At 36.0% G+C, this 12656-nt stretch overlaps 1 protein-coding gene across 8 annotated transcripts in view; it reads right to left on the bottom strand.

Annotated features, from left to right (window-relative positions):
* The window catches only part of CASK (calcium/calmodulin dependent serine protein kinase), a 213819-nt gene that overhangs the window by 49739 nt on the left and 151424 nt on the right, over window positions 1-12656 (bottom strand). For all 8 annotated transcript variants that reach the window (XM_068685966.1, XM_068685980.1, XM_068685990.1 and 5 more), the window contains one exon: window positions 8871-8992. In XM_068685966.1, coding sequence (XP_068542067.1) covers window positions 8871-8992 — 122 coding nt within the window. The remainder of the gene's footprint in view (window positions 1-8870; window positions 8993-12656) is intronic.

The raw sequence follows: 12656 nt of genomic DNA, 5'->3' as shown, positions 1-12656 counted from the left end.
TATTTCCTTCTATTTAATTTCAGGTGTCCCCAAAATCTGAAGTGCCTCCTTTTTCCACTGACTACCTTACCTTGTTCACGTACAAGGAATCCAGACTCCAGTATCTAACAGCACTAAATTTCACAATATGTTTTATCATGAAGATTAATCCACTGGTACAATGAAGTAGGACTCCAGCCTATTAATTTGTCTGGTATTTTAAAACAAACTTAAATTAATGACTATCACAAAAATTCCATTGACTGTGGAAGCAGTCGTTCTCAAGAACTGAGAGCAGATGTAAAAAAATATGACAGACAGTACATGTATATAGCTTGCTCAAGAGGAAGAGGTTGCAAAATTCCACACCATGTGTCATATATGTAGGCCAACATACATTCTTTCAAATATGAAAGCGTGTTAAACAAAGACAGGGATTGAATAATCTTACATAAATACACGCAACACTTTAAAACCATAGTGACAAAAACTTTTAAATTTAAGTAGACTAAGCTATATTCCCAACTCCTCATGAGCTCAGTGCAGCCATCCAGTATACTTTTAATTCCTCCTCTCTAGAGTACAAGGTATCTTCCATATGCCATCTAATCTTTTTCTCTTTCAGGAACTCCTTGCCACAAGTCCCTCTAACTTTTTGTTTTGTTTTGCTTTTAGTCTCAATTATGTTCCTGAATCACAACCCAGATTTTTCTTTGTTGACATAGTAAACCTTTTAACTTCTTTTGGAAAGATTGAAAGAAACGAACCTAGGATGACACAACATTTCTGCTTTCAGTTAGTGCCAATGAACTCGCAGTAGCGCTGTGAAAGATATGGGTGGTAATTACGTAGTTTAAAGAAGTATCATATGATGGTCCTCCTCCATTATTATTTAGTTTTGAGCATTACACTTTCAGGTGGATATCAAACAATGTAGAAGATTTCAGTGAAGAGCAACAAAACCAGGAGATTTTAGAAAATATGATTATGAAGACACCAAGAAGCTGATAAAAGTAAACATAAACATCATAGAAAACTAATCCCTCAACGCAAGAAGGGCTTAGGCTGGATCACACCTTGATATTTTCTACAGAATAACCTTTGTCCCCAGCTCGCCCCCCATCTTCCAATATGGGCAAGTGATCTACAGTATTAACTGTAGACTCAGGTTAAGCCTAAGCAGGTTTCAATCCCAATTCTGTCACTTGAAATAACCCTTCTGGGTTAGAACACCGCCTTAAAGGAGAGGACATCAATGACCATCAACTTCATTCCAGGGAGACAAAGAACCCAAATACAACTAGGTAAGGCTATAACGAGGGTCTACAAAGAACACGGCTTCTCACCTGCTGTGTGACACCCAGTGTATCTTGCACTGGGAGGTGTGAATGTCAGGGTTACAGCCATTTTTGTTTCTCCCTACCCATGTAAGCCTTTTGTAATGACATACTGAGAATAAAAATATACTGCAGCAAGCTCATTAGTACAGAGAACAGTCAATGTGCACCAGACAACTACTTGAATTACTGAGGCAGGATGCAGTGAGGCCTGACTGACTTCAAAGATGGAAGCATATTTTACTAGGATGTTATTGTACTGCCTTTGGGAATCTAATGTAGTCTAAGTGCAGACAGAAATACCAGTCTGAAGAAAACTCCCAGCACAAACAAACCAGAAGCATTACTGAATGTTTGTGGACCATATCCTAGGCACTGTAGCATCCCTTCCAACTCAACACATTCCTTATTTTTTCCAGTTGTTAGAGTAAGTCCCAAGCTCCTGGAGAAGTAAGATCATCCAAGAATAAGAAGTTTTAACAGGGGAAAAAAAAGAATAAAAACCATAGCCCTTATGGTTAAAAATAAATTGAAACTATTTTGAACTACACTCAACATAAAAAGAATTAAAGAAAATGTGGAAAGTCAACCATGAAAATGATCCTTTACATCTTAAAACAGTATTAGTGAAGTTAATTAAATGTTCCACAAGTGTGAGGAACGTGCTTTAGTGTTCTTTGACAGATCAGGGCCCAACACCATAAGAATACAAAGTAATCAAAGGAATTTTTAGATTCTACATACTAAAATACAACTACACATTTATGCTTTTGGAATTACATAATGTTGATGTGCACAGACACAATGACAAACTATTGACACAGAAGAATTGATATTCGGTCAAGAGAATGGGCTAAATAGTGTTATCCTCATTTAAAGTATGTTTTTTATTAAGCTGTATTTCACTTGATGATTCGACACATCAGTACTATGCTTAAAAATATTCAGAAATGACAGAACATTAGTTAGAAAGCAAACAGGCTAACTGCAACAAAACAACTGTTGAAGTGCCATGCAATCCAACCCAGAATTTTGCATTGTCATTAAGTGATGGATACATACATTTTTTTCAAAAATGAATCTTAATCAACATAAATGTTAGTTTTATTTCTTATTTGCATTATCAGTCTTGTGTTTCAGAGATCCCATCACACATCAATATTATATATTAACAAAACATAGAAGAGAAATGGTTTCTGCTCTGAAGACTAAATATAAGACAATTCTCAATATAAGGCAATTCTCCATATAAATTTGTAAGACAGAGAAACAAGAAGAGCAAGAAAACAATAAGATGATGCTGACTAGCAGACTGATCTACATATCCTGGGAACAGAGAAAATAAAATTCAAGCACATGAAAGAAGTTGAAACTGAAAGGTATTTTAGAGAATGATTATGAAGCAATGAAGAAGAAATTCTAGAATAGACTCTGCTTTTTTTTCTTTTCTTTTTTTTTTTCTTCCCCAGATATGGCCTTCCAGACAATTTACCTTTTAGAGAAAAAGCATACTGTGCTGGTGATGAGGATGATCCAGTCCACCTGCTGAAAGCATTCTTCCAACAGTTCTCCCTAAGGCTTGGTCGCTGTTCCTTGTATACTACTTGGGAAAGGAGTTTCCATTGCAGTGGGAGACAGTCCCTCCCACTCTCTGGGGCAGAGCATGCTGCCTCTGCTGGTCTGGGATAAAAGCCAGATTTGGTTCCTCAAATAGCAAGGTGCTGTCCTGCCAACATAGTTTCTTTCTTTCCACTTTTTAAAAAACAATTATTTTCCATTTGCCTTTGTCTTACAAACATATCAATTAAAGGATAATTAAAAATAGGAAAACAAGGTGATTTAAAAATGAGAAAGATTTATTTTGTCTAAGCATAACATGCTCTGGGGGAATTTGGCAAGACATCTAGTACACATACACTTTCTGATTTATATTTGGGAAAAAAATGCATTCATGTTTCACTGAAACATGTTCCACTTACTAGTTTTAGCATAATCAGTATTCAAGGGGGTAAGGACAAATGTTGGTCAAAAGAACTTGAACCACACTATGTGCTACACATAGGAAATCATATTTATGCAAATGAAAATAAAGAAAAATGAGACATTTAACAAAAAAAATAAAGCTTTTTATACTGAATTGCTGGGTTTGTTTTCTTTTCTGTATCACATACAGGAATTCCACCAGCCTATTAATGTTTTAAAAGAAATGAAAGAAAAGGGAAATGAAGGCTTTGTGAAAATAGAAATAAAAATGTCTCTTGATTTGCTTTTATCAAATTGTACAACAGATTTTTCAAATTTGCTCAGAAAAGTGCAAATTGGAGATAAATAGATTAAAACTTTCGAACATTTTCAAAAGGATAACTGAAATGTCAATCATGGCTGGACACTGCTGAATGGCTGATACTTTAATAAAAGACATTCATGTGTCCTGCCAACATCCAACATTGGGAGGGTAAACAGAGCAAAACAAAATAAATCCAGTTGAAAGTTTTAGCCAACCATGTAAGATGCTAAACTGAGGACCCAACAACATTCTTTTTAGCAAAAGAGAAAATATGTTTCCTTAAAAGTCTGGACTTCAGGACCGAATCTGTTTGGATGACTGAGTTCAAAAGAAATATTAAGGGAACTCTGAAATGTGCATGCATGCATGTTCCTTTGAAGCGTTACCAAAAGCAGCCAAGGAAAACAGACATAAAAGTGAGATTCTCTTGAAAAATCAGTACGCTTTAATAAATATATGCACTTTGAATATAAATTAAACTCTAAAGGGAAGAAGTAGCTAAACATACAGATACATTTCAGACAGCTACTCCAAAAATTATTTCATTTCATTTAGGTAAAACTATACACGTGCAATGTATTACACCAGCAAAAGGTAAAATAAAATTTCTTCAAAACTCATTCTGTTTCTATTTCAGACACATTTACAGAAATAGCAACACTTACCTCAAATAATCTGTCTAGGAAAATAATGCAACAAACTTCTTAAGTTAACGGCCAAAAGATATCAGCCTAGAGCACGCTATCTGACTGAGGACAGACACGGACAAAGCTAGCAGCACAGAGAGGCCCCAGTCACACAAAAGCTGATATTGTTCTCCCGCTGAGCAAAAATCTCACTTGTAAATCAAACGACATCTGCATTCAGAATCACCCACAGAAACCGTCCCTGGAGAGGTGACCAGACTACTTGACTCAATAGGAGAAAGTTTTCTCGTCTCCTTCTATGTAGGCAGCTGTGTGAAATAGCAGCTTCCAGTTTTACTTTTTAGCAAACCTGGCTTCCTTTGATATATTGATAGAGATCAAACACAATTGTTAAGATCTTCCCCATTAGGTACAGCCTTTGAAGCCCAGTATACTTTTCAAAACAGATAATCATTAAAGTAATATCTTTTGTTACGATACAGAAAACACCAAATACTAATGTCTCCAAAATTAGTAATCTCCTCACATTTGTTTCCAACTTCTTGATCAGTACCGCTGACAAAAGACAGCAGTGCCTCCCAGGATCTTTTTCATGAAAGTCAATTAAAAAATCTTAATCAAATCATTTAACAAGGTTTCTAAAAACCTGTCAGTGGTAATAAAAGGCTGTTTCACTACTTAAATTTACTTCCCTTTTTCCATAAAGTTATTTATATCCTTTACTTAACTTCATTACATTCTTTATGATCTAAACTGGATACCAGAATGAAACAATCTATAAAGTTTTATATAGTCATAAACCCAGAAATTTCTAAGTCCCAAACAGGAATGTCCTGCAGTATTCACTGTAATTATGACCACCACATTTCTAAAAGAAGTGAGAAAAAATAACTGTCCAACCCAAAGTTACTTTTTACATTATAAATATCTATTATTAAACAATATATATATGTATATATATTTACATAATGAATATTTCCAAATGCTTGTTTCTAATAGGGTCTTTTCTTTACTCTCCTCGGCAAACAAAATTAAGATTTTAATACTGAATTCTTTAACTTCCGTATAGTAAAACAAACAAACAACCCCCCCCCCCAATAGTTTCTGTAAAATTGAAGCTATTCAATAAACTCACATGAGGGCATGCTGGTATACTGCAGGATGGGGCCTAGAGTGAATATAAATTACTTTATAAGCAATTATCACCTTTTTCCCCTTGTTTTGAATGGCTTTGTCACAGAAGTGGAAAGAGACTTCAGATAGTTAACTAAGTAGACATACAGAAATGAACCAATTAAGAAGTATCAACGGGATGCTAAGAACCCTGCTTTCTGTGGCCCTCAGAGGTGCCTGTTCAGAAGACATCATCTATTTTGTGATCTATACAATCTGAAAAAAAAACAGCAAGTTTGCACTCCTAACACAGAGACTAGCCTTTTATTTCCTCTCTGAAAATAAGTTAGTTCAGAAGCAAAAGAAGGTATTTCAGCAGCAGGAATGATCTATCATCATGTGCCTAATCTAAAAATAAGGATAACTCTTGAGAAAGAATAAGAACATGAGAACAAATTTAACTGTGGAAAACGGCCAAGAAAGAGGAACAGCAGTTTTTAATGCAAAGTGACAACTTAATGACAGATTACAAAATTCCTACTTAGTGGAATGTAATATTTCATAGGTGACTTGTTCTGGTGACTTCATTAACCCCAAATACTGAAGAGGAATAAATGGTTTCCCCAACAGAGAACTTCATTGAAGTACAACTCAGGAGCTCTTCAAAGTTCTGAGAGGAACTGGCATTGTATCAATGCATAAACAGAAGGTAAGCTCCCTCATTCAATTTTCTGAAATGTAGAACCTACCCTTTCAAATAACAGCCTTTAACTGGCTTCAGTCTTTCATACGTGTATTTTATAACACTGGAATCTTCTAGAATTTTATTTTGTATTATTCTCTTCCAGATATTTTTGGGAAGATTCTATCATCGCCCTTACACACAGCACAACAAAACAGAAATGCTTTTTGATAGTGTTTTCTTCTCACAAATATGTTATTATAGAGTGCATTTAGAAGTATCCCTTTCTAAGAGAATGACCATGACTTAAAAAGAATGGCAAACATGACATAAATTCACTTCAGTATTTTCCGGTTTAATAGGCTACAGCAGACCATTAGAGAAATATTATCATTGCTGAAATACGATGAACAGACTGCTACCGTAAAGAACAGAAAAAAGTAAAAACATTGCAAAAGCATGAGTTAATGCCTAAACGACTTATCATGAAGTGAAATACTTCAACAAATGCCATCTAGTTTACAAAAAAAAAAAAAAAAAAAAAAAAAGAAGTTGTATGATGACATAATAGAATCAGTCATAGAATGGTTTGGGCTGGAATAGACCTTAAATCCCTTAAATCGTCTGGTTCCAACCCCCCTGCCATGGGCAGGGATGCCACCTCCAAGATCAAGATGCCCAAGGTCCCATCCCCATCCAACCTGGCCTTGAACACTTCCAGGGATTATTCCCACCTACCATTCTTTGGTTTTCACAGTAGAGTGTTACCAGAGCATTCTTACTTTCAAATGACACTAAAATAAAAGATGTTGTTCACTCACTAGTGGTTATTCAGTCTACAGGACTGCAGTATAACTAAGTTATAAAAGGAACGCCCTCAAAATACAAAGAATTGTTGACATTGGATCCTCAGGGTCAATTTTTTTGCTCTACAGGTTTGCTATTTTGTGTTGTAGTATGCTAATGTAGACATAGCCTAGGCCTCTGTGGATTTGTTTCCTTCATCTGAGTGTTTTCTTGGTGGAATGTGTAGGTTGCTTTAGAAAAAAGTGTAGTCTTGCCTAAAAGCAAGTCACCTGTCTTCAACATGAAATATCCATATACCCTGGAATCAAATCTGGGAAAGTTTTTCAGCTGATTGTACTGGGTCTGGTTGGGATGGAGTTAACTTTACTTGCAACGGCCCATACAGTGCTGTGCTCTGCACTTGCAGCTAGAACAGCACTGGTATCACACCAATGTTTTGTCTATTGCTGAGCAGTGCTGGCACTGCATCAAGACTCTCTCCACCCCAGCCAGCCCTAAAAGGACAGAAGGGATATTCCATACCATGTGGTGTCACACTCAGCAATAAAAGGTGGGAAAGGGGAAGAAGAGGGGGGGCTTTCATGATGATCTCTGTCCTCCCAAACAGCTGCTACACATATTGAGGCGCTGATCCTGGGATATGGCTGAACATTGCTCGTTGATGGGAAGCAGGGAATATTGTTTTCTTCCCTTTATGCTTCTGATTGGCTTTTACATTTTTTTTTTTTTCTTTCTAGCATACTGTCTTCTCCTCCCCTCTTTTTTTGAGGAAGGGGAATGAGAGAGTGGTTGTGGTGGAGTTTAGCAGCCCAACAGGGTAGAACCACCACACTACTTTTTGACCTTTGTATTAGATCCTAATACTGTGTAGACACAGAAGCCAATGAAACATGATTTGCATCTGAATTTGTCCTTCCAAGAAGGTTTTGTAACTAAATATGAGGGATAAACTGTAAGCTTGCAGTGATGCTGAAGGTCCCTGTTGTGACCATGAGCTGAAGTTCAGCAAACACTTCTACCTCAAAGTCGAATGTGTGTTTTCCCAAATTCACACGATTTTGGAGGAAGCACGATGTATCTGCTTGTGAGGCATGCTTTGTTAAAAGCCATTGAGAAATATAAATGGGATTTTTGCATGTGACAAGCTGGGAGGCAACTTTGAAAGCAGGAAGTTCTTAAGTCGCATAAGTCTTTAAGTCACATGCGAGCATTTTTCAAACACCACACTACTTGATTTTCAAAATTAATTTTGCAAAATGGAGCAATTTTCTTGGAAGAAAAATCTATGAATCATCTGACATCACAGTTCATCCGGACATACAGTCAGACAGCGAACTATGTTGAAAGACAGCTAGTGAAGAAATGGAAACCAGATCTTGATTATGCCGTATCACGAGGCACTAACCTGTACCTTTCAACTCTGTGATTTTTGCATGCTTTTTTGTGGAACATCAGCTGTTGTCTTATGTATTAATGGCTCTCATGAACCTCAGGCTAATGTTGATTTACATGACTGTGGCTATTGCTTACTTTAAGTATAGGACAGAAACTGGCACACTCAGGTGTTTCACATAGAAAAATGTCATATTTTTCATATTTTCAAGGATATCCATAGAATTTTTCTAAGATTATTACTTAAAAATAGTAATAAAAAGAAGTCAGTATGCACAGTTATAAAATTACATTTTGGATTTAAAATAAAAAATAAAATCCAGCACTTACCACATGAAAAAAGCTTATTATGATAAATTATTTTAAAGTACAGCAACTAATTCAAACCAAAGTATGAATCATTTACATATGATTAAATTAACTCTAATTTTTCTAAAATGTTCTGCATGTATAGTACAAAAATGTACTTCTTTTGTCAAGTGCTAGTTGTTTGTTACAATCCACATCTAAATAAATTAACTTGCTATGAAACAACAAAAAAGAATATATGCAGGATAAAACCAAATTCTGGCTAATGAACAACAGATACAAAAATGTATTCAAGCTGTTTATCTCAGAAAACTTACATCTAGTAGCGTGTGAAGATGCTGATCCTGGAAAACACTGTGAAGAAAATCTAAGTCTTTTTCACTGCAATCTGTAAGTGCATGAATTTCCTCCAGGCTGTCGAGCACCTGTGAGACTGCTCCTATGGGGCAATAAATAGGAGGGGGAAAAAAAAATTAAAACTCGATAGAGCAAAGACTCATGGCAAACCGAACTTTGGAAAAGGAAACTTTTACTAATCTTGTATAACTGGAGCAGGAACTTAAAAAAGCCAGAGTTTTACAGGAAAACACACTGAACAAACTTCATGAATATCAACAGTGCCAATATGTAATTATTCATAAGAAATGGTTAAACTGAAGGGAGGTTAAAACCTCTCTCAGGTATTTATTAAGTTTTGCTGGGTTGTACTTAGTCTGGTTTCCAACAACGTCTTATGAAGTCACTTGCGTTATCTGCTCAACCGCCTGTCCTCACCATTTTTACTTCGACCTTCCCTTTCTTCACCTTTTGAACTGTTGGCCCATTTCAAATACACATCACAAATTGGTAGAAATTTGAAAGAAACAATGCATTCAAAATTCTTTTTAAAATCAGCATCTGGATAAAGGAGGGAAGACAAAGAAAGACCTGACTGCTTTGTCCTCTAGAGTACAAATAAAAGGCTGTAAGGTTAGCTCAGATTTTTTTTTTTTTCTGTTCTGCTTGCCTGGTTATCTCAAAACCAGACTTAGCACTTCCTGTCTTTTGAGAACAATGGATTGTTTTGGGTCATTGAAAGATGGGGTGATTTTTATATGGGTAAGGGTGAAAGAAGAAATGAGGGATATGGAGACATAAGGGAAAACCGGAAGGCATTGTGGAAGGTGGAAATCCACGAGGAAAGTTCAACTCATAGCTGGGAAGGACAGAGAAACACAACATAAATCATAGTAAAACAGCCCATATAGATTCCTTGTGGAACACCTTGTTTTAAAAATCAGGTATTGATGGAGGCTGCCACTTGTTAGCATTACTAAAATGCTGACATTGGCTTATCTAAACACTTATAGCTCATGTCTTCAGATTTTCCACCATGGTATAAGCAACTGGAAAGATGGTATCTTATGATTCAGTGTTAGCCTGTAAAAATGCCAGTTTTTGACAGTCAACTGCAGAATGCTCTCTCATAAATAAATTCTTAACTCTGGATACAGAATTCTACACATTCTGCACTTCAGTAATTTCTCCTTAATGCATGTTGTCTGCTTCTTACTCACTCGCTGGTGGCCTAGTTACGACAGTCAGACAATATATATGAAATTCTAAAAAAAATACTCTATTTCTTGAAATGCTACTCTATTATATATGAACAATTCTTATCATCCCTTAGGTGTTTTTGTAGCCTATTGTATTTTCAGAATAAATAATAATAAAAATTAATAAAGATAAAAAGCCACCGTCTCCCAACCGCACAAGGAGTCAAGTTAATTCAGTTACTTCTCTGAAAACCTTAAAATGGAATCTTAATTAAATACACAAAAACTACTAAACAAGACTTGTGATGAGTAAGTTACAAATCCAGAAAGTCTTGTATCACATTTAGTAAAAGTCTTAACCTCAGATTGTCTTCTCATTTCTTTGGATACCATGGTTAGGAACTACAGTATTCCACTTGCTCACAACTCATGGGTCATAAGCAATAAGAAGACTTGTTAATCCTCCATCGTTAAATGTGTCTGACTACTTATTTGCAACTGATTAATTAATGTAGGTTACATTTCTTTAAAAAAGTGGTGGCTGGATAGCAAGGAGTAAGACATCGTTTGCCTCATTGTAGTTGCTGTACATCGGAGCTAGTGTGCTGAAGAAGAGAAAAAACAGCTCCATCTTTGACAGTGAATAAGCATGCTTTGCTTAGAGGAACCTTCTATACTCCTCTGCCTGCATCACATCTTGCACACTTGGAGACACAGCAGGAAACCTGAGGAAATACAGGAACCTGGAATCTGCTGGTAAGAGCACAGAGAGATGAACAACGAAGCCTCAACGGCATGGAAGAACTCTAAAAGGGACCAAAAAGCAAATGTGCTGAATTTCTTCTAACATTTTCTGTACCTCAGTTAAAGGCTGATGAACTTATGAGACTGTCAAGACTGAAGGAAAGTGCTTGACTTTCTAGGATACAGTTGACAGAAAATAATTTATTAGAATTCCCCTCTATTTCTATTCTTGTCAAACTCAGAGCTTAAATTAATTATTTTCTAGCAAAACTTTGCTTTCTAGGCTCAAAGCCCTTTCTACGTATTTGCAGTGTCGACTTTACGGAAAACATGTGAGAAGATTCAATTCAAAGGCTCAGATATCCTGGAGTCTTGTAATACTGCTTGAAGGTGCTCGTAACCACAAAAACCAGAGCCAAAACCACAACCGATGAGAAGCATGCTCTAAGTTCTATTATTACTTCGCCAATCACCGAACGCTTTGGACTTTTTATTTGACAGTATTATTTACTCTGAGAATTTGATTTTGTGCAATACTTTGGGGCCTTTCAAAGAGAAAGAAAAGTTACTATTTCCTTAACATTTGCATCTGAACAATCTTTCGAATACCTGGAAATGCCAGAACACTAAACACTAGCTCTTGTTTCTCCTGCCTGTTGGTTGCACTGGCTGTACTGCAACCAATAGATGGCTGTAACAGAAAGTTTCCAAGAACATTCTTAACAAATTTGATGGCAAGTTCTGACAGTGACTTGGTAACCTCTCAAAAATCAGTTTCACTTTTTTTTTTTTTTAACCTACAATCTTGTTGTCTATCTACTGCCATGTCCTTCCATGTCATCGCACATGTACAAATAACATGCACTTGCATGAGAAGATGGCATAGTAGCAATAGACTGACAGCACGTTATTGTTTAAAATAGTGACAGAATAATAAGTAGGCATTTTTGTAAACACTTAAACTCTGTTACGGACACTTGGTTCAAAGCGTAACAATACCTTTCAGAAGAGTTTTAAATTCACATAAAAGATACTGTCTAAAATAAAAATAACCAATTTTTGGAGAACACCTGCCCCTAAAATAATCCTGTTCTGTTCAAGCTAATTTCTAGCCTTTGAGAAAAAAAAAATACAACAAACAGTAAGGTGTAAAGGCATGCAATAGAAGTGTAAATGCACTCAATATTTATGGTTATACTATGTGTCCTCTAGAAATAGCATTTAATCTCTTTTTGTCATTGAAAATGTACCCATTTTAGCCTCAGCACAGACGAGAAAGGACTTAGGTGAGTTATTACAATCATACAGTCTTAAGCTCAGATTTCAAATGGTCTTTAGTAGTTACAGACAGACTTTCTGAATATAAAAATCAGAAAAATGCATAAATATTAGTAAACTGGAAAAAAAAACAACAAACAAAGAACAACTTGACTGACTTTTTTTGAAGACTCCGTAAAGCAAACTTTGTGAGAAAATGCTGCTTACTGCCACTGAACTTTCAAGTAGCCTCATCCAATTAGGTGAGATGAACATCTTCCTGCACATCAATTTGCTATAAAAATGTATACACATACAATTGTGCAGGAAATGTTGTAATGCCAGGGATAAAAATAGAAGACTCTTCTTCAAAGTTACAGTAATAAAATCTGCACCAAATGTGATGCTATTGTGGTACTTGTGGATCTTACTGTAATTGCATGTTCTCAGTGTGTGCAAAGGAGCAGTGGTGTTCGGGGTTGTATGCATAACCTAATTTTTCCTATATTCCCGTAAGACTATATAAGAAAGGATGGGTGTGACTATTCACACCTATTTGGTTCCTTT

This window comes from Anas acuta, chromosome 1, assembly GCF_963932015.1.
Source record: "Anas acuta chromosome 1, bAnaAcu1.1, whole genome shotgun sequence".
Taxonomy (NCBI): Eukaryota; Metazoa; Chordata; class Aves; order Anseriformes; family Anatidae; genus Anas; species Anas acuta.
Note: the sequence above shows the minus strand (reverse complement) of the source record. Positions and strands in the feature narration are given on the sequence as shown.